At 48.7% G+C, this 25,807-nt stretch overlaps 1 protein-coding gene across 9 annotated transcripts in view; it reads right to left on the bottom strand.

Annotated features, from left to right (window-relative positions):
- LOC104019969 (uncharacterized) overlaps window positions 1-25,454 on the bottom strand; it is a 31,508-nt gene extending 6,054 nt beyond the window's left edge. For 4 of the 9 annotated variants that reach the window (XM_087749558.1, XM_087749559.1, XM_087749560.1 and 1 more), the window contains exons 1-22: window positions 24,897-25,451; window positions 23,779-23,835; window positions 23,021-23,103; window positions 22,186-22,351; window positions 21,414-21,520; window positions 20,368-20,595; window positions 19,691-19,787; window positions 19,102-19,200; window positions 17,938-18,099; window positions 17,443-17,621; window positions 16,809-16,991; window positions 15,707-15,851; window positions 15,280-15,426; window positions 14,863-15,093; window positions 12,366-12,559; window positions 9,296-9,423; window positions 8,930-9,099; window positions 7,969-8,148; window positions 6,687-6,821; window positions 6,197-6,340; window positions 5,615-5,746; window positions 1,530-4,142 (exon numbers count right to left, since the gene is read on the bottom strand). In XM_087749558.1, the coding sequence (XP_087605684.1) occupies window positions 1,530-4,142; window positions 5,615-5,746; window positions 6,197-6,340; window positions 6,687-6,821; window positions 7,969-8,148; window positions 8,930-9,099; window positions 9,296-9,423; window positions 12,366-12,559; window positions 14,863-15,093; window positions 15,280-15,426; window positions 15,707-15,851; window positions 16,809-16,991; window positions 17,443-17,621; window positions 17,938-18,099; window positions 19,102-19,200; window positions 19,691-19,787; window positions 20,368-20,595; window positions 21,414-21,520; window positions 22,186-22,351; window positions 23,021-23,103; window positions 23,779-23,835; window positions 24,897-25,013 (5,697 nt within the window). In that variant the 5' untranslated portion in view covers window positions 25,014-25,451. Of the gene's footprint in view, window positions 1-1,529; window positions 4,143-5,614; window positions 5,747-6,196; window positions 6,341-6,686; window positions 6,822-7,968; window positions 8,149-8,929; window positions 9,100-9,295; window positions 9,424-12,365; window positions 12,560-14,862; window positions 15,094-15,279; window positions 15,427-15,706; window positions 15,852-16,808; window positions 16,992-17,442; window positions 17,622-17,937; window positions 18,100-19,101; window positions 19,201-19,690; window positions 19,788-20,367; window positions 20,596-21,413; window positions 21,521-22,185; window positions 22,352-23,020; window positions 23,104-23,778; window positions 23,836-24,896 lie in introns of all 9 variants that reach the window. The other 5 variants (XM_087749562.1, XM_087749557.1, XM_087749564.1 and 2 more) reach the window with 3 other exon arrangements.
- Window positions 25,455-25,807: the final 353 nt, after the last annotated feature.

Here is a 25,807-nt window from a genome sequence, read left to right as displayed (position 1 = left end):
TAAGTCCCTTCTTCTCCTCCTGGTCCGCGGGCCAAAACAACACACTCTTTTCCTAGGGGCCCTCCTCCCGATCACCTTGGAGAAATGGAGTTGCTTGTTCTGGACATGCTTCCTGCTAGCTTTGTTCAGTGTCCCCCATTCTGGTTTTGAGAGAGACTGGAAACATTCATTTCCTATTCAGCCACTTAATGGTTTTACAAAGGTCCCTAGCATTTCCCGTTCCCTCTCTCTCAGCCATTTCTTGTCCATCATGAAGACTTCCACGTTGACCTGTCCCTCTTGGGGAAGCCATGTAACATCTTTGGTCATCCTCTTTGACCTTCACTGCATGTCCTCCTGTCTACAGTTCTACTCTCTGCCCTCGGACAACCAAACAATATGCAAGATGTGGGTGAAGCATGTATTTCTGCAGTGATAAAATACTACCGTTTTGTTCTCTGTTCCCTTTGCCTGTTACATCATCATTACAGAACCGCTCTTTGGAAAAAATCACGTTACCAACCAAGCCCTCTGCACTGCTCTGAAACTAGCCAAGAGCCCCCTCCCCTCTCATGCGTTTCTTGATGAACTGCTCCTAGAAGCAATTTCTGACAGCATCGATGAATGTAGTCTTGATATCAGGACTATACCGATCTATATGGCTGCAACCGCATTACCTGATCTAATGCTGCTGCGTACCTGATCTATGCGGATGCAGCCGAAATCTCCCATTGTTTTCACGTTCCCTGCCCTTGTCACTGCTTTGCCTCCCATCAGCAGATCACAATACCTGTCACCATCCTGATCAGGCTGGTAGTAATATTCCTCAAGTAACGTATAAATGTATGATGCACAACTAGAGTATTTTATTAGTAGCATTTTTTATATGCCTGTATACTAACGTAATGCTAAAAGTACTGGCAGAGTCCCCGGCAAGTTTGCAGCCCAGGCTGTTGCAGCTGTTCCACCAGCAGCACCCGAGTCAGATCACCTTGCAGAAATCCAAGCAAGTTTGCCTTCGTGCTTTTTGGACTGCGGCACAGGTACATCCTATCCTGATCAGGCAACGGTACGAATTCCGTTCTTTTCAGTACACCAGAAAAGCCGTACCTCAGAAATCTACACCTCTGAAAGCATCCTCTAAGCACCATCAGTGTAGCTGCTGTTCAGCCATCGTTATATAATTCGACTAAGTTTAGTGCGTTAGTCTGGTCAACTGTGCCCTTTCCTTTCCATGCCAAATCCTAACCACAACACGTTGGCTAAGCTTGCCTAGACAGGAGAGAACCAATTACCCACCTCCAGCCTTTGGACTTGATTTAATTTTAACAGCAAGCTCTGCAAAGTTCTTTCAGTAGTTCCGGGCTTGACAGGCAACTTTCTGGCCGGAGCTATACAGACAGGCAAACCTGCTGGCTGGAGTCACGGCTTCTTTGGCCAAGCAGGTCATATATTTATGGGAACATATGTTCCCATATCTTTATGGGAAACATCATGAGAATCCTTTATAGACACATTTTAGTTGACTGGTGATCAGTCACAGTGCCTACCTGAAGACGAAACCGGTCCTTGTCCCTCTCTGAAACCATACTCCGCAGGATAGCTATTTCTTCCCTCAGGGTCTCACTGGCCATTTCACTCTTGGTAAGGGCAAGAGTCAGTGCTCGTGCCTTCTCTTTCCATTTGTCTTCTCCGCTTTCATTCTGCTTCAAAATAGCAATCACGCGCTCCAGTTCTTCCCCCTTTGCTTTTCTCTCATCTTCCAATTGTTGCGTTAGCTCCTTCTGCCTTTTCAAGAGACAGCCTCTCTCCTGGAGACCTTTCCTCTTCTCCGCTTCCTCTCCCTCCCATTTTTGGAGCTTCTGTAGGGGGTCCCCTCCATCCTTCCATCGCAAAGCTGATGTTAATTCTTGCAGGAGTTGACTCTGCCTCCTAAGCTCTTCTTCTCTCCCTGTCAGGCTCTTCTCCAAATACCCGACTCTCTCTCTCTGGTACTTGATCTCTTCATCCTTCTTTGACAGAGTCTGCTGAACATGCTGGAGATCTTCCCGAAGACCTCTTATTTCCTCTTCTAACTCTTTTTGCTCACCTTGAGCCTTGGTCTCTCGTTCCCTCTCAGGCAAGGCTTCTTCCAGGAGCTTCTCTTGCTCGCTGTGGTGTCTAACCTCTTCATTCTTCTTGGTTAGCCTAAGCTGGAGATTCTGCAAGGTCTTCAGGTCTTCTTCTTGGCGCTGGAGTTTTTGCAGAAGAGTTTCATTGTCTTCACCTCTCTTCCTCACCACTTCCTCAAGCAGTTTCACTTGCTTCTGGCACGATGCTAGTGCTACTTTCATGCTTTCTTCACGAAGCTGGAACGTGTTCATTTGCTCTGTCTGCCTGAGGAACTCCAAATGGTTCTTCTTCACTGTTTGGCTCATCTTCTCTAGATCCTGCTGTAGACTCTTGGCCTGCTTGCCTTCTAACTCCTTCTGCGCTTGAAGGTCCTGGACGTGCTCTTGCAAAGACGCTACCTCTTGATCTCTAGCTTCTAGAGAAGATTCAGCATATTCTAGTTTTTGCAGTATGGCTTTAGTCTGCATCGCTGCCTCCTCCTTTTGCTGTTGAAGCTTAGAGATAGCCTCCTCCAGAACCTCTATCTTTTCTTCTCTTTCTTTCAGAGTCCGTTTTGTTGCTTGAAGATTTGTTTGCTCAGCTTCATGCTCTTCCTCCTTTTCCTTGCATGCCTCATGTTGCTTTCTAAGGGATAACATTTCTTGCTCTTGTTCCTTTAGTGCCACTTGAAGATGCTGCAGAGTTTCCTTCTGCCGTTCAGAGTCTTGTTCTTGTTTTTGGAAGGTCTCAATCACTTCCTTCTGAGATTCAATCACGAAATCCTTTTCTTCCAGTATTGCCTTAGTGTATTCTAAGTCTCTACGTAAGACGTTCATCCGTTCCTCTGTTTTCTCCTCATAGTTCCGTGTTTCTTGCTTTTGCATATCTATGAGTCTGTCCTTTTCTTTTAAGGTTTCTAAGGTCTGCTCCAGTTGGTCACGGACAGCCCTTAACTGCATTTCCATGACTTCTTCAGCTTCCTGCATTTGCTTTTGTTGTGACTCGAGCTCTCGATCTTTTTTAGATAAAGAAAGTGCCATCTTTTCTACTTTACCATGAAGCTCTTGCAGGTGCCCCTCTTGCTCTTCCTTGTACTGCTGGAAGAGCTTTAACTGATCCCTTTGAGAATCGCACTCACTCTCTCTGACCTTAAGAACTGCCCTCAGGTGTTCAAGGCTTGCGTGCAGAGATTTCACCTCTTCTCTCTCCTTTTCTAGTTCCCGGATCTGCTGAGTCTGAGACATAAGCTCTACGTTTTTCTCCTTCAAGCTTCCTTTCATACGATCAAGATCCATGAGCAGATTTCTCACTTGTGATGCACCGTGTTGTTCTAGAATCATTATTTTCCCCTCCTGGAATTTGATCTCCTGGTCTCTCTCCTCCAGCTCTTTGCTCATCTTGCTCACAGCAGCCCTCTGCATTTCTCGCTGCTTCTCCAGCTCCGATATCAGTTCTTGCTGGGATCTGATCTCCTGGTCTCTCTCCTCCAGCTCTTTGCTCATCTTGCTCACGGCAGTCCTCTGCATTTCTCGCTGCTTCTCCAGCTCCGATATCAGTTCTTGCTGGGATCTGATCTCCTGGTCCCTCTCTTCCAGCTCTTTGCTCATCTTGCTCACAGCAGCCCTCTGCATTTCTCGCTGCTTCTCCAGCTCCGATATCAGTTCTTGCTGGGATCTGATCTCCTGGTCCCTCTCTTCCAGCTCTTTGCTCATCTTGCTGACAGCAATCCTTTGGTTTTTTTCGTGCTTATCCAGCATTCTCATCTGTTCCTGGTGTAACTTGACTTCTCCCTCCCTCTCTGACAGGATGGCAGTCATACGAGTGAGATTCTCCTGCAAAGCTTTTACCTCTGCTGCCTCTTTCTGTAGCATCTGGATTTTCTCCCACTGCGTTTCCAACACCTCATTTTTAATTTTTAAAAGAGACAGTGTAGTTTGGAGTTCTTGTTCAAGGGAGTGATTCATATCTGTTGCTGTATTTGCTCGGGTTTCAGAGGCTGTGACTGAATCCTGAAGAAGTTTGATCTCCCATACCAGTTTTTCTTTAACTGCTTGCAGTCTGTCCCGTTCATGCTGCAAAACAGGGAGGAAAAGATTCAGTAACTCCATCTATATATGTTTGGTTTTCATACTAGGTTTGAACTCCTGCTCCAGTGGCAGTCAAGGGCTGAAGTTTGAGCTTTTAGTAGAAAATTCGAGCTATTCAGTTGGTTTCCCTGTTCAATGCAAGTTTTCTACTGTCACTGAAAAAAGATTTGAGAACTGTACTGTATTTGTCAAACTCTGTCCATAACTGATTTTTGGAGTCATTGTAAATGGAGAAGGAGGAAAATATTGATCATGTAAGAACAGCTGCACTGGCTCACATGTCTAGGCTAGTATCCTGTACGTAACAGTGCCTCCAAGTGCATACCCAGGGAAGAAAGCCTAAGAGTGGGGTAGACTTCCATGATACCTCCCCTTCCCAACCCCAGCACTGTTCCATCTTGTGAGAACTTTCACAAGTCTCCTCCTGACCCCATATAGACCTGCTGTGTTTACAACGCCCTTTGTCAAGGAGTTCTCTGCTCTGCTGTAAGTATAGCACCTCCTGTCACTTGCTTGCAGCACGGCTCTCACTACCTTCATCAGACGGCTGTTGCTCCTCTCTTGGAAAAGAGAGTGAACAACCGCTGCCCCTCTCCCTCTGCTTCTCAGGATGTTGTAGACCTTTCCTGCGCCACTCTTTAGGTTGCGTCTTTCCTAGCTTACTCAGCTACTCCCACCTTTCTTTTTGCCATTCTCTGAACCTCTTCTGGCTCTAGTGAGTTCTTTTGGGGAGGAGCTGCCAGCACTGCAGCCAGGATTTACAGTCCAGACTAAGCATGATTTAGGCAGTGGCATGACGGTGTTCTCTCTATTAGGAAGGGAAGAGAGACCAACCCAACATTCGATTTACCTTTTTTTTTTTTTTTTTGAGAGCAACCCCAGGATTTCATTTACCTTTTTTTGTTGTTTTTGGACCTCTACTGTGTAGAATTTTCATGGTACCATCCTCTAGAACCCCACTGTCCCCTCTTGAAGGAGTAATGGTCAGATCACAGTCTGTCATTCTATTTCAAATCAGAACTAGTTTTCCCCTCACAGACACACAAATTTAGCTGGATCAGCACTTTGGTTTCTCAAACGTCTCTATTTTTTCCCCACTGTCTGTTCTCAGATGGGCAATGTTGAACAGCTTTCTGTTATTAGCAAACTTGGTCTTCTCACCCCTTTTTCCATATCCAGATATTTAGACATCTAAATATGGATTTGGACACAAACAATTAGAGACAAGTTTGAAGATTACTTTGACTAAAGCTTCAAGGGCAGAAATCTTCAGGATTGAGGAAAATAAGCACCCTGAATCATAACTGAGTTTTATATGGCTATAGCATCTTTTCCTACTTATTCAGAAGAATGCAACTGGAAAAATTAAACCAAAAAACAAGTTGCTCCTTAGGATTATTAACAGAAGGCCAAAAAATATGTAAGAAATGGCCCTTCGTGGCATCTGCCAGCCTCACCAGGACATCCTTTCTTTGCTTCTCCGTGCTCTCGAGTTTCCTTTCCAAAGACGCCACTTCTTGATGTAGAGTCATAGCTTCCTTCTTTAGAGACTCTTCAGAGGCTGCTAGCTGAGATGTCAACTCTTCCACCTCAAGTAGAACAATAACAAAGCAGTCAAAGACTACAGCTTGTCACTGTTAGCCCTACATATACGGTGAAGAAAGGGAAAGAACAACTTTAAAGTTCACCCTATCATGAGAGTACCAGATTCACAATGGATACAGCTGACTTGTTTAAAAATCGAAGTGGGTCACCATATTCCTCTGAAAAACCACCTTAAAAAACAAGGCTAGCAGTAAGAGGCCAGCAGAAATCCATTCTGATGATTGCTGGCAAACAGCCAAAAGGACTAGCCCCTCTGTGCAGGGCAGCAGCTGAGATTCAGCTGACCAGTAAGTCTGCTTCAGACCAGCTGAGAGAGGCCACAGTCTGATGGCAGTCAGAGGGATTACCCCATCAGCCTGCTCTGCAATGGAAAGGCAAGAAGGGGAGAGACCACCTGTTTGATGACGGGAGTTATCTACTGCTGTTTCAGTCACCTGTTTTTGTAGACCATCCCTCTGCTGAAGAAGGATATTCATTTCCTCTTTGATGGTTTTGATTTCTTCTTTGTGCCTATTCTCCACTGCCTTGATCTTACGCTGAGTTTCCTGCAGCTCTGCTTGCAGCTTTTCTGTGATGTTCTGTGAACACAAAGGGAGAGAGCAAGTTACTGGGACCTGCCGTCAGTTTCAGCTTTTTCCTCTTTCTGTCTCAAAATGACATTCCTTCAGCCGCTCCTTTCTGCTTTTCTACCCAGCTCTGCTTCCACTGTCACCCTTCCTCCCTGTTGCTGATCTCTGGAGCTTACCAGGCTCTTCTGTGCTTTCAGTGCCTGCAGTAGTCCTTACCTCCTCAGTCCCTGGACTTACATTTTATTTCCTTGTTACTGCCCTTCACTCTGTTACCTGGCTCTCTCAGTCTCTCCCTCAGCTTATGTCCAATTGCCAACTGCCTGTTCTTTCAACCTGCCCTACTAGTCAGACTTACCTGCCCATTATCTTGCTGCTCTTTCATCCCCTGCCTGAGCTGCTCTAGCTGCTGGCAGGCTTCTCTTAGCTCTCCTTGAGTTTGGAGTAGCATCTCTAAGAGAGCATCCTTCTCACTCTCCTTTTCTAGCAGGACCTGCACAGAAATAAAGACAAGACGGGCTTAAACTTCCCATACAAAATTTGTGTGGCAAGACCCCAATACTGATGGGCTCAGACATTCTCAGAGGACTATGCTGCTGGTCTCCTAGGTCATTATCTGCCCACTTGGAGACACAGCTTCCTAAGTGAGACTGGCAGTATAAACACAGTCCATCCATGGTCCATCTGTGATTGACATTCCAATAAACTCTTAGTCATCTAACAGGAAAATGTGTGGCATTTCTCAAGTGTCTCATCTTGCTGGTGAGGGTATCCCTTGTCTTCTGCTGTGTCCCATTTGTCTTTCAATAGAGACTTTTGCACCGAGTTAACAGTAGAGAAAATGCAAGGCTGCCAGAGGGCTGAAGCTAGCAGCTCCTTCAGAAAACTCCTGTATGCTAAGAGGGGTTTGGTGAAAATGCCTTCGGTTTTAAGGTATTCTATAGACTTTGGTAAAGTACTGACATTACAGGCACACACTGTCATCTCTGAGCACTGCCCTGTCACTTCAATACCTGTAGACACAGTTGGGGGTACCGTCTGCATAAAGAGGACTTTGGGTAGGACATAAGGAGGACTCTCAGTATATGACAGGGTTGCTTTTGGCACAGGAGATCTGGGCACAAAATAGCTTACCAGCAAGTGACTTAAAACACAGCCCAGAAGTCACCTCTGTTTTACTGCTCAGAAATATTTCAGAGGAGTCTTTAAAAAGATTTTTCTTTTGGCAACAATCCTGCTGCACCCCTCCCCGTGCCCCCCAAACAAAAACCCCGTCCTCGTGGGGGTTCAGTCCTACAAACTCTGTTTGGTCCTTAATGGAGTTAAGGCTATAAACACGTATCAATAAACATCAAAAGAGGACCGTTAAGACAACGGTGAAAATACTCTGAGGTAAGTCTTAAAAAAAACCAGAATACAATAGCAGCACAAAAATCTAAAATGAAAGGTGACATTTCTACCTGGCTTCCTATGAGAGGTCTCATTCCTAGTCCCAAAGATAGCCCTGCACACCTTTCACCTCACCAAATTCCATGCAGAAAATATGTAGGGCATGCTCTACACAGCCCGATATCCAGCCACCTCCCACAGCTCTAGCCTTGCAAAAAAACCCAAACAAATTCTCCTTTCACAGTCTTTACTTCTTGCGTGGCATTTTCGACTCTGGTTCGTTCCTCCTCTTGTTGAGCTTGCATGGTAGCAACTTTCTGCTTCATATCTAACAGCTTCTTCTCGTGCTCCCCTTCGGTCTCTGCCTTCTCCTTTTCCCATCTGTCCAGCATCTCCTGCAGCTCTGAATGGTGCCCTTCACGCTCGCTTGCCTGATGAGTAGAGAAAAAGACTTCAAGATGGACTCCCAAACAAGCTCCTCAAAAAAATGTGACGCTTCGTCCCTCCCACAACCCCCCACCTGAACAGTGCACAGTAGTGGCTTTGTGCCCTCCGCAAATCACGTCCTATCGAGAAAAGGAGCTGCGACCTTTCCCTCTCTGATGGTCGCCTGTTTCCTAGCACCACTCTCTTCAGGATTTCTCTCGATTCTCAGAGTCTCCATTTTCAAAGCTTACCTCCCTTTTCATCAATGAAAAGGTGCAGGTGGACTGCAGGGTGAGAAAGAGACCAGTACCCTGATGTCCTAGTTACAAGACAGGCCACAAACTGAAGTACCAGGAACAAGGGGCCTGTTCTATGTGCTTCAAGGCCAAATTCAAGCCCATACCTCTGTCAACCATGAAAGCACAGAACGAAAGGAACAAAGTTTCCATGACTGCAGTTCGCAGCAATGTTAGGAGTCTACTTCATGGTAGACAGGAGTCTGGTAAGATCCTACCCCTTTGCTGCCATGCTTTGGGTGGGGACCACGCAACCTTCTGTCAAACTCGTCTTACGCCCACACTGAATCTGTGGCTGCATTTACTGTCCCAGCATCGTCCTGTGGGTCTTCATGTGTCTTCAAGTATGAGCCATTGGCTCTGCTGCCCGGCCTAGCAACATGTGGCCTATGACAGACGACTGCTGCCAGTTCACACGCTCAGGCTATTATTCTTCTAAAGCCAGCCCACAAAGCTTGCTTGAAGAATTCAGAAGTATATTGTTTCCTACCAGGTCTTGCAGGAGCTTGTTTATTTCCACTTCATGATCAGTTTCCTGAAGTTTGAGGGTACTGTTATACTGCTGTTCTGTCCGCAAGAGCTGTTGCGCCATGTTTTCCCATTCCTGCTTCATGAGGGATCTCTCCGCTTCCAGCTCACACTGAAGGCACTTCACTTCCCCTGCAAATGTGACAAATGACAAGATTCAGAATTTACACAAACAATGGTTCTGCCTTTACTGACCTTAAGCCATTTGAATTTCAGTGTAGGAGGGATCTGCTTCTACCTCCTTCACTCCTCAGGAGCACTGTGGACAGAGGGCTGTTTTTATACCACCTTGCCTAGGCAGGGGGATCACCAGAAACAAGGCTCTCACCTTGTATCACCTCCTTGGCCTGCATGACTGCGTGAAGTTGGATTTCAAGCTGACTCCTGCTGATCTCCAGCTGAGATAAACGCTGCTGAGCCTCAAACAGGCTGGATTCCATGGTCTCCTTCACTGACCTGCAAGTTGTGAATACGGAGAGAAATTAGTCTCTTGCTCCCGACACCCACAGGGAGTCTCTCCAGTAAGAAGCCGTCCAAGATCCCTCCACCAGACTATGGAAAATGGGTAGCATGGAAACCTGTATAAAGAAAATACATTGCTACTGTTTAAAATAGCAGTGCAGGCCCCTCCGAGGGAACGTCTAGGGTTTCCTTATGACCTAGCATAACACAGAAAGCCCAGCCAAATTTGATCTCAATAGCCAAACTTTAAATTGCTGTTGTCTGATCTATGACATGCAGGTAGCTGTGCTCACAAAGTCTGTTCCAGCAAGCAAAAGCCCGGTCTCTGCTCACAGCCCTTATCTCATCAGCACTTCCAAGTTCCTCTGCAGGGGGACAGAATAAGAGTATCTCCCTGGCTGACTCGTGGCTTTTTAATACTGTTCATAGTGTAGGTATAGGTAGGTAATTTTCCAAACTCTCTATATTTAAAAGGGACTAAAGAAATACCTCAGATGATACAGTAAAATCTCATGCTTGTAGCAGCATTTGTAAGAAATGAGAACTAGATTTTATCTGAACAAGAACCATCTGACAGGAGAGACAGGTATCCTTCGGTTTAAGCTGTTGGAAGTTCAAGAGAAAAACTTGCTACCTTTATTTAAGTGTTGCTAACTAAGTAGGCAGTAGCCCAAATGACCTGTCATTCTTTAAAAGGGAAGGTGCTGTACTGCAGATGCAAACTGTTACATCCATAGACTTCAAACAACTGGTGCATGTGACACACAGGATTCTGGAATCAGGAGCTGAAGTTACCTCCCTGACCTAACACAGCGTCCTGTGTGCCAGTTTCCTACACTACACAGCACTGCCTCACTCCTACAGGGGTGCAATCAGGGTAACATCCTTCAAGGTAGAGGGGCACCTGAGTGGTACAACAATAAAACCCACAGGAGAAGGATTTCACTACTTTGGTGGACAATGGAGGATATATCTTCAAGAAGGAGAACAAGCACGTATTTCTAATCGTACCAATCTCTGGCAGTCCAAAGTAAATATGCTCCATTTTAAGGACAAATAGAAGTCAGTCTCTAAAACAGAACAGAAAGGATAGAGTCCAAAACTATGACAACAAAAGGCTCTTGAGAACAACATCTGTCACGAATAGTTGCTGATTTTTGGTTATCTATTGCCAAAGGTTCTTCAGAAATCATTTATCCCTTTTTAAAAAAATAATTTATCCCTTAAAAAAAAAAAAAGGAGGAGCTGAATATTTAATAATCTCATATCAGCCCAATAATTGACCAAACATAATTCAGCTGGATCAAATAAGAGAAGCTGGAGCTCAGAAGCAGCAGCAGATCTCGAGAAACACACTGAGTCAAAATGGTGTTTATAAGCCTTGCTAACAACATACTCTGGAGTGGTAAAGCGTAAAAGTCAGGAAGTGTGACAAACTATTTCTAAAACATCATTTGTACAGCTCTGCCACCTCAGCAGGTTTCTAAACAACACCTAAGAGGAGGACAAATATCTCTATACTTTTTTCCTTTTTTTTTTTCTTTTTCTTCCTTTTTTGCCCCTTTTTTCTTTTTTTTTCCTTTTATTTTCCTTTTTTTCCCCTTTTCTTCCCCCTTTTCTTTCTCCTTTTTTTTTTCCTTTTTCCTTTTTTTTTTCTTTTTTTTTTTTCTTTTTTTTTTTTCTGGAAAAACAGAACTTGTCACAATTAAATCCAGTTGGCAGCCAGTCACAAGTAGTGTTCCCCAGGGCTCAGTATTGGGGCCAGTCCCATTTAATATCTTTACCAATGATCTGGACGACAGGATCCAGTGCGCCCTCAATAAGTTTGCAGACGACACCAAGGTGGCCGGCAGTGTCGATCTGCTGGAGGGTAGGAAGGCTCCACAGAGGGATCTGGACAGGCTGGATCGATGGGCCAAGGCCAACTGTGTGAGGTCAACAAGGCTCAGTGCCGGGTCCTGCACTTGATTCACAACAAGCCCATGCAACACTACAGGCTTGGGGAAGAGTGGCTGGAGAGCTGCCTGGTGGAAAAGGACCTGGGGGTGCCGGTCGACAGCTGGCTGAATAGGAGCCAGCAGTGTGCCCAGGTGGCCAAGAAGGCCAATAGCATCCTGGCAGTGCTACGTTAACGGTTGGACTTGATGATCTTAAAGGTCTTTTCCAACCTAAACGATTCCATGATTCTGTGATTCGATCCTAGAAATCTGATACAGCAGAAGCACAGAATCTTCTTCCTTCCCTATGTAACTTCTCCATGATGTCTGTCCCTAAACAGCAGGTGGTAAGGAGTACAGGACCCCGACATGAATGATGGGCAAGAATCCCCGAAGACTGTTGAGAACTCAAAAGACGTTTCCCTGCTGCTGGTGTAACCAACTCTAGGTCCTGCACCACACTTAACAAGAGTTAGCTTAGAAACAGAAGGCCCTCAGGATTTTCAGCATGAGCCTCTAGCTTCACCCTGAATGGCAGTGTCCTACTCACAACGTCCGTATGTAATAGCCTTGAATTCTGAAGAGCCCACGTCCAACTACTTGAGAAGCAAAGATCTACGTTCAAATGCTCAGAACAAGAAACCAAAACCAGAGAGAAGCTTCAGGTTTCCGTAAACGACTGCACGGTTGAAGTATTACTCAATTCAGGGCCAAGTTGGCTTGCTTTGGACTTCACACAGGAAAACGCAAGGGGGCATAAACATGAGCCCAAGGCTCAGGAGAGCTCTGCTAGCTGTAGCTGTCAGAAAAATAACATCCAAAGCATGGTCTAGGGTTTTTTTCCCCCCTTGAGATTCTTCCATTTTCTGTCCAGGCAAGGTGAAAACATCTGAAAAGCACGCAGGGTGCAATGCAGTAAACCCCCGTGTAATGATTACCACCTTTATAATTACAGACATTAAACCACGTCCTGCCTAGGACATGCCTCCCTGCCTTTACCTGGCCTCTGCCAGCTGCTCTGAAAGGCCTTGTCGGTCCCGCTCCATGGCTGCCAGTCGCACCTCTAGGGCAGCCTTCTCATGCACCAGCAATTCCTTCTCTTTGGACACCTTGGCCAGCGCGTGCCCTTGGCGAGAGGACTCCTGGCGCAACTGCTCCAGACCACTGCTAGCCCACTCTTGCTGGCGGTAAACCTGAAAGCGGGACAAAATACGGTTAGAGTCCTTTCTCTGGAGTTCTGTGCAGAGCCAGCCAGTGCCACTGCAGAATCGGCTAGAGGAGAAAGAGCTCCTGTACTGCGGGCTGAAAGTTTAAGAGCATCTGCTGTATACCGCCCTAATACCCTGGGCTGCCAAAAGGCACTGGCACTGTTAACTTGAAAGGGACGTGTAAGGCCATACTGGGTTGCCTGGGACCAGACAGCTCCTTCACGACAAACATACATACCCCAGGCTATGTGTTTTCATGCAAAAATACTGCATTTTCCAGAACTGCCACCTTGCAAACTAAAATTCTATCAGAATCTATGCCAGTGCTGGACATTTTCAGGAAAGGTTGAGCAAAAGCAACTTTGCTCGCTGAAGAAAGCAAAATGAAACACGTGGTTTCTCCTTCTAGGAAAAACAAAAACAAAAACAAAAACAAAAACAAAAACAAAAACAAAAACAAAAACAAAAACAAGAACAAAAACAAAAACAAAGAAGAGATCAAAGTGTCACCTGCTTCAGTGTGTAAAGCAGTTGGATGCAATGAGGTGATGCTCGGCAGGGAAACAGCCCTTGCGGTGAGCAGTGGCATTTAGTGGTTTATGAAAGTCTGGCTGATGTGGCCAAAGAGATGGTAGGCTCTGTTTGTACAGTAGTTCATGTCAGCAATACCGTTTACTTGTCTCACACAAAGAAGTTGTCTGATATACCTTGCCGGCATTCAAGTTTGAAGGTTAACTGTGATTTTTTAGCTTTTTTTTCTTCAGTGCAACACCTCTGCTGGATATTTGCCAAACATCCCACCTACTCCAAACCTAAGACTACCTAACAGAGAACAGACCATCGGAAACAAACAATTCTCTCAAAGTTATCCCATAACACTGTACACTATGAAACTGATGTTTAAATGATGACAAACTCCCTGGTCTCCTCCAGTGACGTGATTCTCCCAAGCTCTTTTGCCAGGCTACCAAAATCAGTCAGTCCAGAGTGCAGAGTCTTGTGTGATCACCTCTGTCTCATCTTCTTCCTCAAAGCCGACAGAGGTTCTAGCAATTCATAGAATCACTTAGTCTGGAAGATGACCGAGTCCAACTGTAAACCTAACACTGCCAAGTCCACCACTAAACCATGTCCCTAAGTGCTACGTCCACACGTCCTTTAAATACCTCCGGGGATGGGGATTCACCCGCTTCCCTGGGCAGCCTGTTCCAATGCTTCATAAGCCTTTCAGTGAAGAAATCTTTCCGAATAGCCTATCTGAACCTCCCCTGGCACAACTTGAGGCCGTTTCCTCTCGTCCTATCACTTGCTACTTCGGAAAAGAGACCGACCCCCACCGCGCTACAACCGCCTTTCAGGCAGTTGTAGAGAGCGAGAAGGTCTCCCCTCAGCCTCCTTTTCTCCAGGCTAAACAACCCCAGCTCCCTCAGCCGCTCCTCATAAGACTTGTGCTCTGGACCCTTCACCAGCTTCCTTGCCCTCCTCTGGCCACGCTCCAGCACCTCAATGGCTTTCTTGTAGTGAGGGGCCCAGAACTGAACACAGGATTTGAGGTGCGGCCTCACCAGGGCCAAGTACAGGGGGACGATCACTGCCCTAGCCCTGCTGGCCACACTGTTTCTGATACAAGCCAGGCTGCTATTGGCCTTCTTGGCCACCTGGGCACGCTGCCGGCTGATATTGAGCCGGGTGTCAACCAGCGCCCCCAGGTCCTTTTCCCCCAGGCAGCTTTCCAGCCACAAAGTTGCCTCTATGTCTTCAAATGCAATTTCAACCATTTCGGGACGTCATTCCCATTCTCAGCAACACGAGACAGCAGACACTGACTTGCAGCTTTGTCCCGCTCTCTAGGCTCAAACCAATGGAGTTCTGAAACTTGCAGACTTCCCAACAAAAAGCATAAATAGAAACATGCAGCCCTGGGTTTTGCCTCAGAAAAAGGATTCAGAGCATCACGGTTTGTTTCTTTTGCCACACGTGAGAGTAGCAGCCCCACTCAGACTCAGGGACAACACAGTCGTCTCTTTGCAGCTCATCAAAAGCCAAAAAAGAGGCCAACACAGAGAGGTGGATTAAAAGAATCTGTAGAAGCAGAGAACAACTCGGAGAATTGCAGAACAACTCTGCAAGCCATCAACACGTTTCCAAAAAGAAGTAAACTAAGCCTTCTGACCTCCAGCACTACCAAGGGTCTCCTTGACAAAAGCACTGCAGGATCCAACAGGTAAGAGCTTCACTGAGCCAAGCAGCCAAATGCCCACCCAGAAGCACCAGGTTTTTGGTCTCACCTGACTGAGTTTCTCTTGGGTTTCTTCCTTCTCCTCTGCCAGTATCGTCAGCTCTACCCGCAGCCCCTCCTGTTGCTCCTCTGCTTTCTTCAGCAGCTGCTCCAGGTGGGCTTTCTCTGCGCAGAGCTCTTCATTTGTTCTTTCACACAAGTTCAGCTTCTCCTGGTCACAGATCTTTGCTCTCTCCATCTCGTCCACTTTACCCGACAGAACTTCATTCTCTTGCTCCAGCTGCAATCACGGAAGCACAGAGGAAGGAAAAGACAGTAAGATTTACCCTGTAGGAGGTTTGCCTTGGACGGAAAAAGGAACAACATTTCCATATTCAGTCAGCCATGCTGCCGGAAGGCAAGAAGTCTGAGAAGAAGCAGCAGCTGGAGACAAACACCTGGCAAGACCTTTGGCAACTCTGCTCACCTGCAGCACAAGTTTGTTCAGTTGCACTTTATCCAATGCGAGGGCTTCGTTGATGCTGCCCACGTTCGCTGCTGCACCACGGAGATCAGCTATTTCAGCAGTCAGCTTATTCTGAGCCCCCGTCAACTCTGCTACCGACTGCTCTGCCTGAAGAGACAAAAGAACAACGTGACAACAAAGGCAGGAAAATCCCTGACTTCAAGCAGCAACTCCACATCCCCTGCGTGTCTCTGACATACTCCCAGTTCAGCGCTCCCAGTAAGCACGTGGGGACTGACCACCCCAAAGAGCCTGCGTGGTCTGACCACCATTTTCCAAGGAGAACAACATTTTCCCCGTCTTCTGCTGCCAGCAACAGCAGCTGCGCTGGTCTTGCTATCACAACTCCCTCTCCCACAAGTGCCACCCAGGAATAAGGTGACCATACCTTCTCCAGTGCCGTGGAAAGCTCCTGTTTCTCTTGCTCCAGCAGATCCCTCTGAAGGTGCGATTCCTCCAGCGCCTCTCTCGCGACTACCAACTCGCTCTGTAACAATGAATGTTTTCCTTCCAGTGCAGCCAAGTCCTTCAGTCTACGAGAAGGGGAAAGACAAACAAGTTTTTAATGTAAAAACATTCTCATTTCCAAAACCAAGGGCCCGTACTGTGTCCCAGATACGGCAGTTTGAATGGTTCACAACAGCTTTCTATTGACACCTAAAGAACGCCGGCATTTCCTGACTAGAGCTGCATCGCTCTTGGTCATTGATGTAGGTGCAACGTGCGTCACTGAGGAAGCAGAACAAGCTTCCAGAAATCACAGAACGTTTCCAAAAAGTTCAGGTACTCTCAACTTAACAGAACTTCCTGCCGGTTAGTTCTCTCTCTCCTTTTTGATACACTCGATACAAGACTTTCCAAAGTTCTTCTTTGGGTAAGGCAGACTTTTTAAGTCCAGATAAACGTTCCCGCAATTACTCTTGCCTTCGGCAGGGAAACAATGAAAGAGCCTGCAGTCTGTTTGGGGAGGAGATGTGTATGAATTTCCAATCCCATAACGACAGGATCACAGGACGATTCAGGCTGGCAAGGACCCCAGCAGGCCTCTAGCCCAATCTCTTTGGCTCAAAGCAGCTGGGGTCAGCTCTGGGATCAGTCTGGGTTGCTCAAGGCTCTAGCCGGTTGGGTCGTCCGGATCTCCAGGGATGGAATCCGCACCACCTCTCTGAGCAACCTGTTCTGCTGCGTGACTGCCTTCACGGTTCAATTTTTTGTTCTCCTTAAATCCAGTCTGAACCTCTCTGGTTTCAGCTTATGCCTGTCCTCAACTACTCCGGTCAGGTAGGATTTGGAATGATTTTTTAAAAGGGTCGTAAAGAAAGTACAAGCAGGCAGCTATGCTGTACGTTAGTAGGTAGCCAGACCTGCCCGCGTGCTCCCTTCACCCTTCTGTGCTACGAACGACGAGCATGCAAAATTCATTCTTTTACGGCGGGCCTCCTGAAGTCCACCCATGCCCACCCCTGCCCAGAGGAAGCTTTAACACTCACAGGAGCTCCTGGTCACGACGCGCTCTCTCCATCGTCTGTTGCTGCTCCGCCTTTTCCCCCTGGGCTGAATCTTCCTTCAGCTGCAATTCAGCGTTACTTTGACGCAGACGCGAGGCTTCTTGCTCCGTTACTTCAAGCTGTTGCTGTAGCTCTTCCCTGGTTTTCTCGAGGTTTGCACAGTCACTGCAGAGACAAAGCTCGGTCAGAAGAATGAAGAGGCCTGAAGAGTCACGGATCCCATTCTCATCATTCCAGGGTGGAGTTGTGGGGAGCACGGTAAGGAAGAACTTGCTCTTGCCCTCACAAGGAAACTGAAGAGGGAAAGAGAAAGGAAGGCGGGCTTTTGCCTTCATTCGGTGAGAAGCAGTGGCTAGGACAGGGCACCCAAAGAACAGAATTCAGAGAAGCAGCACGTCAAGAGGGAGGCGCCTTGTATCCCAACCTCACGCTGAGTCTGCAAGACAGCCTTAGGATTCACAGCAGAGCACGAAAAGCAGGGACAGGAGGATGCTAAAGTGCCAAACGGAGGCATACGCGTGGTAGGGCAGGCGAGTTCTTTGCCCGTAACACCTCTGAAGTCCCGGAACTGGAAGCAGATTGCCTCTAGAAGGCAGGAGAAGGAGGAAACACTCACCTTCTGAGTGCTTCTACCAGAGACCGGAGGTGCTGCAGGTGGCTGCTGGATGTCTTGCATTCCTCCTCCAGTTGCTCGAGCCTTTGCTGCAGGTTCCTGCACTTCTCTTCCTGCTGCCTGTGCTGGTGCTGCAGGAAATGGATGGAGTCCTGCCTGGCAGAAAGCTCTTCTCTTAGGGCCTGCAAGGAATGGGCAGGGGAAGAGCACAAACAAGCAGTAAGGAGCAGGGAAGATGGCTCCAGGTAGCTGGGAGAAGAAACAAGCAGCGACACAGCTCACCTGAAGGCAAAAGCTGTGATGAGGGGGTGGAGATCAAGGAGAGAAAAGCAGAAGAACACAGAGCTGGTGAGACTGGCAAGGCAATACGGTACCAAGAGTGGGAACGCTTGAAAGAAACTGGCTAAACAGGCTAAAGTGAATGGAAGGGTTTCAAGCTAAGTGAGGCATTAGCAGCTGAGCCTGTGGCCAGTGGTGAAGACAAGCAGAAATTCTCACCTGTGTTGCTCCTCGCCTCCTTGCCAGTGCTTCCTGAACCACTACAAAGGCATGCTCTGCATCAAGGGAGCTCAGACAAGAGAGGATGTTGCTAGACTCTGCGTGCCGGGAACTGTCAGTGCAGATAATGCTGACCGTGCTGGCACTGTCATCTAACACCACCTGAAAGCCCACATCAAGCTGTTACTCTTTGCTCCTTCTACTTGGTTTTCTTCATCTATTCCTCCTTTTTCCCCCACTTCACCCTAGAGTCTTTAAAAGCTCATTTCCTCAGTCAACAAAGAAGTTTTGTCCCTGTGGCCGCAGGTGCTCCAGAGGTTTCTGAGTACAGCTACTATAAACACGAAGAGACAAGTGGGAAGGGGCTGGAGGCTGCCTGATCGCTCCATTTCTTGAAGCTCTCAGGAATGACTTTGGTCTCCTTCAGCTTTTTAGAGCCACATACACGAGCACCAGATCGACACTGGAAATAGCAATGAAAGGAAACATTAACGCTGCCCAGGGAAGAAGGAAGCTGATGAATACTGGAAAACAGCAATGAAAAAGCTGATGTTTATAATGACTCTGAGCAGTAGCACAAGAGGATAAAAATGACTACCTAAGGGGAAAGAACTGACTTTGTGAGAGGCCGTGTAAAAAATCTGATGATTAAACCGCCCCTCCCCAGAGTGAAGTGTAGGACTAAGTTAAAGTTTCCCCCTAAACAGTTAGACCAGTTGCGATTCTGGGCAGATAATAATGGTCAGTGAATGCAGAGTGAAGGAGCAGAGTTGGCAAGTGCGCTGACTGAGTCGGTGACCTTTTATAAAAATCTGAAGAACAACAGAGTCATTGTTCAAGGAGGGTGGGGGCAGCCTGCAAGCAACACTGGAATACAAATGTCAAGTAGGCAGCTCAGAAAGCACAGTCCAAGAGAGACCTTAGCCGGACGGTGAAGGCGAATGTATTGAAACTTGTAGAGACTCAGCTGAAGTGTCACACGGCAGCCAACTTGGAAGTTATAACAGGTTTTATGTCAGAAAAGTGGTATAAAAATTAAACAGCCAGTAGCATTTAACAGAGACAGTCTACAACATACATCTCTGTTTCCTGGGCTAGTCTGTTGCCTTCCACAAGTACTTTTAAATCAAAATTACAGGGGTGTGGTCCCAACTCTGTACTCACCTCGGTTATATCTTTTATCAGCTTTTGGAGAGAAACATTCTCTTCTTTGGCACTTTTAGTCAGCGAAGCTTCATATTCTTTCTCTAACCAACTTGCTTCCTGAGAACAGAATAAGAAAAAGGTGGGCAGTGAAGAGCTGCTCCCCTCTGTAGCGTTCCCATCCTCAGTAGCATTGTCATGCCGATAAGCCTCAGCCCTAGAGATTCCAGTATATTCCTTCCCAGTTCTGTTCAATTTCTCCTCTGCTAAAACTAAGAGGAGAAAGACGAATAGCTACTTTTTACAGACTGCTATGAAGCTGTCAGTTCCAAGGAACTTTGATCCCTAGAGACTTAAAGCCACAGGCAAAATAGCATTGGTGCAACCCCCCTCAGGAAGACACCTCAGTTGTCTGCAGCTCCCCTGCCACTGCCTGAACCTGGGCGGACTCCACGTGTGCCAAACACACAAGGAGTATTTTGGCAATGTGCCTGATGTTAGTTAGACAGTTAGCATCTTTACCACTCTTTCTCTTGAGGTAGCCACACCTCTTTGTGCTAAGGCTGCAGAGCAAACACTGGGCTATCTCCCAGATAAAGGTAAAACATACTAGAATCTCCACAGTGTCATTAAGTGCTTTCATGGTCTTCTCCTTCTCCTCGTTCTGCTTCTGAGACTGTGCAAGCAAGGCTGAGAGCTCCATCACCCTGAGAAGAGAAGGTCCACGTGCCATTCCAAAAGCATTGCACACCGTCACCTGTCAAAGAGCTAAGCAGCTCCCAGAAGCATAGCAGAGAAAGTCCAACCCAGAAAATACAGCAAAGGCAGCGTTCATCTCTACAGCTTAATATGCTTGATGTTGCAAAATGGCACTTCTTGCCCCAAAGGCCGCCTGCACTCAGTCTAGCAAGGAACTGTCAGTACAGAGGTGCTGCATTGCTTACGATGGCCCTGGGCTAATTCCTCCCAACTCCCTTTAGCACAGCCCTGGGTGGCAAAAGGGCTGTACAAGAGACACAGCTCTCTTTATACTGGTCTCAGTTTCTTACCAACAATCAGTTAACGGCAAAAGCATTGTAATACGCAATCTCTTTTCTTTCTTGTCTTACTCAGAAGAGCTTCTCTCAGTCAGACAGTTTTTTTCTGTCCTTTCTGTTGAAGGCAATAGTTTGACTAGAGACAGAAACAAGGCTGTGCAGAATGGGTCTGTTTTTTAAATGTGAACACAGCCCACCTATGAATCAGCGAAGATGATGTTGTTAATAGCAGAGATTAAACCACCTTTACCTGTCTTGAAGCTCCTTCTTCTCCAGGTCCCCCTTGACTTGTAAGCACATCGCTTCCTGCATCGTCTGGCTTATTTCGTGTTCCGCTTGCTGCTGGGCCTCATCCTTCGGGACAGGTCTACCCAAAGTGATGCAATCCCAGCGCTGGACACCAGACTTTAGACGGGAGCAGTTCACAAGTACAGATCCAGAAAGCCTCATTTGCTCTGCCTTCAGCTCTGACAAATCTCTGAAGAAGAATAAAGAAAGAGCTGAAGTTCACACCACCATCTTTAGCAGCTGACACAATTCTGAAGCACGTCATTGCACAACAGTAGCAGCTGGCAGGAAAGACGGCCTCTTTGCCGTCTAAATGAGTCCATTTAGCTGACACTTTGGGATAAGGACACATCTTGACAGCTGAGCAATGACTCGACTGGATAGTTAAGGAATCATTCTGTTCTCTCCTCAGAGACAAGAAGAAATGTATGGCACAGCCAAAAGGTGTCCAGGACCTCTAATTACTCTTATTAACTGTTGCTCCTGCTCCGTCTTCTTAGCATACTCTAATTATCATTAATAGATGTAAGGAATTTACCAAGGTCCCCAGCTTTTATACCTAGGGGATCAGCCTTAAGCGACCGATTATTATCAGCACTTGGACTGCTAAGAGGCTCGTGGCAATATCTCCATAACAAACGTTTCAGGGAGGTGGTGTAAGAATAAGCCTAAAATGTGGTAACAAAAAAGCACAAATAATACAAGAATTAAATAGTAGGTCAGGCGTACTCTCACATGGTGGAAGGCTTATCAGCAAGTAAGATAAATGGCTGACAGTAACCCAGAGTTTGAAATTGCATGCTGACACCAGAAGAATGTACTCTTAAGGCTCCGCTATTTTTGTTTGTGTAGAAGGCAACCTCAGAGAGCCCAAGAACAACAAAACAGACTGTCAAAGGAGAAATCACATCCCTAGCCGCAACTAACATAACACTGAGGCTCAAAAAGCAGGTGTGAAGGGAAGCGACATTTTTTTCTGCAAGAGATCTAGCCTTAACTTCTACTCACCGGTCAGTGGCAGTCTTCATTTCCAGGAAATGACGGCGGAAGGTTACCACCTGACGCCACAGGCTGAGCAGGCGGTTATGTTCACCCTTTAAGTAGTTTTCATAAAGCTAAACATGCAAAGACAAAAAGAAATGCCAATTCAGCCTTCACTGTCACTGTACGAGTCTTTCAGATAGGGGAACGTACAACCACCATCACCAGGTCTTCTTGAATAACTATTGCAACACGGGCATCAAGGACTGAAGAGGCACCAGAGAAGCATCCTCAGTAGACCTGCCGCCTGACTTCATGATTCGTCATCTCGCCTTGCAGAGGTGTCTAACAGTCTCGGTGGAGGAAGACAAAACCAAGCCCCTCCAAGACGGGTGTCAGATTTGCTTACAACAGGCTACTGGTAAGGGAGGCCTGTCTTGTTCTTCTGTTGACTACTCTCAACGTGAAAACACACAGACCTCTCTGGCCTCCCCTGCTCTAGACGGAGATTTAAGAACTATTAAAAAGATGAGCGGCCCTGTGTGACTGCCCTACAGTGCCCAGCAACAGCAAGCGTTTGCCTTTAGGAGCGAGCAGTATGGTCACAGCAGGTCGGCATCTTCCATCACCACAATTTCCTGACACTCCTCCAGCTCACACCCCTGTCTTCTGCTCGTCAACACCACTACACCTTCAACAGAGCCACAACTTTCCCACAGCAAGTTCTCTGTGCCAGAAATAAAACGCATTCTCATTCCACTCTGGCATCGCGTCTGACATCCCTGTAGCCTGTACTTACCTCACGTTCATTGCGCCATTCACTCTCCTTCAATTCCAGCTCCTCCCGGGCCCTCATCCAATCCGCCGTCAGTTTTCCAACATCTTCTTTAAGGGCTGAATTGACCTCATTCGCTTTATCGAGGCGCTCCCGCAGGAGACTGTTCACTTCGGCCAGATTCTCACACCTTGGAAAGGGAGAAACAGCAAAGAGGTCACTGAACAACTGCCATCCACAATTTCCATCTACAGTTTTCGTTTCCCTTTCCTCCTCAACTTTGATGATGCCCACAGTTAACGGCTTGCCTCCCCTTTGTGCTCTCTCATCGCTGGATGCATCACCTTTCTCTAGCATTGTCCCTAGATTGCATTGGCTCACCTACTGAGCCACAGAATAATTTAGGCTGGAAAGGGACCTTTGGAGGTCACCCGGAATAACCCCCCGCTCAAAACAGAGCCGTTCAGCACACAACACTCCTACTGCACCACAGAAAACAGACTGTGGACCTTTCTCGAAACTCTGCTTCAGGGAAACCTAGGGTCGAGCCTGAGGGGAGAGCAGGGGCCCGAGGGTGAGTGTGTGAGTGAGCGAGGAGTCGAAAAGGGGCACCCGTCAGCTCAGCGGAGCTGCCCGCTGCAAGGGGACTCCGGTCCTAGCAGTTAAAGTCTCGGGTGCTGTGCGTGCGGCTCCCTGAATGGTGTGTGAATGCTCGGGCAGCTGCTGCTCCTTAAACGCTCCGTTCAAAGCGGCTGGCCCAACCGCTTCCCTTGGGAAGACGAGGTAGCACTGACAGGTTTTCCCTCACTTCCATGACCATCCAGGATACCAGCTATGAGGGAACGCTTCTTCCTTGTACCTTTGCTGCTCCTCTTCCACCTGAAGCAGTGCTTTCTCCAGGCTGTGGTCTTCTGTGGCTTCCCACCTGCCTGGGAGGGATCCCTAAAGAAGAAAGGAAAGGTTTAGTCAAATTCTTGTGTTCCCTTCACTACTGCTAGCGTCCATCGCTTTCCCCTCCGCTGGTTGGGTATCTCAGGAGCTCGTGGCTTCTTCCAGGCATGACGGTGTCGTGACTACGCAGGGGAAGGGCGTTACTCAATGGGAGTAGCTCTCCTCAGTCTCCCGCTGTTGCACTCTCACAGCTCATGACCTCGAGTGCCCACTTCGACTTGAAGCCTGCAAACGCTCTCCTACTCTCCTGCCTTTTGTTTCCTAAGTTTACTTTAGCCGTGAAGCAGAAAGAAAAGCACAGGGCCAGCTCCGTATGTTGAACGCCAGCATGCTCGCCTTCCAAAATGCCATGTTTCAACCGATCCTTTTTCAGAGACAGCCATATAATGTAACAGACCTAGGACAAAATGTTACGCCAGCAATAAAGCACTCTTTCACAAAACTAAAATCCTTCTCGATAGGGTTTTCTGGACTGGCATTTCTGGGACTACTGGCTGCTCTAAGAACGCCAACGGGACAAAACACTGATGGGCAAACTTACGGCACTTCTTTAAACCCTCAGGCAGCAAAATCTTGGTTTCCTCTGTCATTGCTTTGGGCAGCTTTTTTTCCCAGCGTTAACGAAAGCTGCATACGCTATCTTTAGTTAGCAGCCTGCACACTCACCCCTCCTGCTTCCACTTGCTGCTCCAACTCTCGACACCAAGTCCGGTACTGCAGCACCTAGATGGATACGCAGAATGAAGATGAGCGAATGCAGCTTGTAACAGGCTCACTAGCTTTTCGCTAAGTCTTTACAAGCCCAAGCACAGTACGTTTCACAGTGCTGCTGCTGATACAGTCAACAAGAAGTCCTTACGATATCGGGAAGCTTCACTTTATCTAACAGTAAGGAAAGCGAGACAGGGTTTCTTCTACACGTAGCGCTATCTGCTCATCCTAAGACAGCGATGGCAAGCAGAACGACGAGACAGACGTAGCCAGCCATGCCTGGCCAATGGCCACCAGGTACCCCAGATCATTAGTTCCTGCGGGCTAAAAGGCCAGTGGGTCGCTGAAGCTAGAGAAATGAGTTTTCAAAACTGCTTTTCAATATTTCGCAAGTAAAGTTAGTTCTGACCACAGTCCTGCTCAGCCACTGCAGAATGCGGATTTCTGTTCAGCTGCAGAAGACAAGCACGGGCCACAAAAGCAGGGTGCCCTCACCGCAGCGCCGTGACCACCGCCGGGCGCTGGGCCGGGCCCGGCACGGCCTGCCCCGACCCTCCGCCCAGCTCTGGCACCCTCCTCGCTGCCAGCGCTCCCGCGCCCCGGGCGAACCGGGCCGGCGCCGCCTCCGCCCGGGGCCGCCCCAAACCACCCCCGCCGCCCCGACTCCTGCCTCGGGGACAGCCCCCTGCTCACGTGGCCAAACGCGGGCGTTGGCGGGCCAGGCGCCTGTACTCTACTACGGGGAAGACCTAACGCGAGGCTCGGGAGGGTGGCGGCGGCACAGCGAGGCGCCCAGCGGGCCGGGCCGGGCCGGGCCGGGCCGGGCGGAGCAGGGCGGCTCCCGGGGCCTCCCCCGAGCTCCGGGCTCGGCGCCGGCCCGGCCGCGGCAGCGGCAGCGGCAGCGGCAGCGGCAGCGCCGGGGAGGGCCCCGTTGGGGCCGCGCGTTCGCCCCCGAGATCGCCGCCGCCGAGTCCCCTCTCAGCGCGGCGCGGGCGGCCCGGGCACCCCGACCCCGACCCCGCGGCCCGGCCCCGGGCAACCCCCCGCCCCGGGCAGGCGCCCCCGCTCCTCACCTTCGCCTGCAGCTTCCGCACCAGCACCGCTTGACGGTGCTGCGCCTCCTGCGAGCTCTGCAGCCGGCGCCGCAGGGAGGCCTGGCTCCGCGCCGCCTCCCCGGCCCCCGCCGCCATGGCCTGCTCGGCAGCCGGGCCCGCCGCCCGCGCGGCTGCGCCCCGCCGCCTGACAGGCCCCTTGGCGGGGGCTGCTCCGCCGCCTGCCCCGGCGGACCGCGCTCAGGCGGCCCCGGGCCGCGGCCTGGCGCCTGCCGGGGCGGGCGGAGCGGCTCACCCTGCCCGCCGGGCGCGACCGGGAGCCGGGCCGCGGGGCCGGAGAGCCGGGCTCGCTCGGGGCCGCTCTTTGGCAGCGCTTCGCTTCTCGCTGACGGTGCCGCGCCGGGCTGCGGTGCTATCCGCGGGGGAGAGGCCGCCCTGGCTGCGGTTGCTCCAGCAAGTTCTGCTCGAGACCGTTAACGGTCCCGGAGAACGTTGGGGCAGAAGGCGGTCCCTGTAGAATCTGGGAGAGAAGGAGCAGGAGGAAACGGTCCCCGACACCAAAGTGTTGGATGGGGGGCATGGGGCCACTCAGGCAAGAAAGGGTGGGACTGCAGTGAGAGCAGAAAAGGTCCATCGCGCAGGGAAACCAACTGAATAGCTAGAACTTTCTAGAAAAAGCTTACACTTCAGCCCTTGACTGCCACTGGAGCAGGAGTTCCAATCTAGTAGGAAACCCAAACATACGTAGATGGAATTCTTTAATCTTTTCCTCCCTGTTTTGCAGTATGAATGGGACAGACTGCAAGCAGTTAAAGGAAAACTGGTACGGGAGAGAAAAATTCAAATTCACAGGACAACATCCTCTGTGAATGAAACTTTATTTCATGAGCTCATGAAGAAATGCAACAAACACACATGACAAAGACGGTTCA

This window comes from Nipponia nippon, unplaced genomic scaffold (assembly GCF_047370975.1).
Source record: "Nipponia nippon isolate SJK-2023a ecotype South Korea unplaced genomic scaffold, ASM4737097v1 scaffold_13, whole genome shotgun sequence".
Lineage (NCBI taxonomy): Eukaryota > Metazoa > Chordata > Aves > Pelecaniformes > Threskiornithidae > Nipponia > Nipponia nippon.
This window is presented reverse-complemented; position numbering and strand designations above follow the sequence as displayed.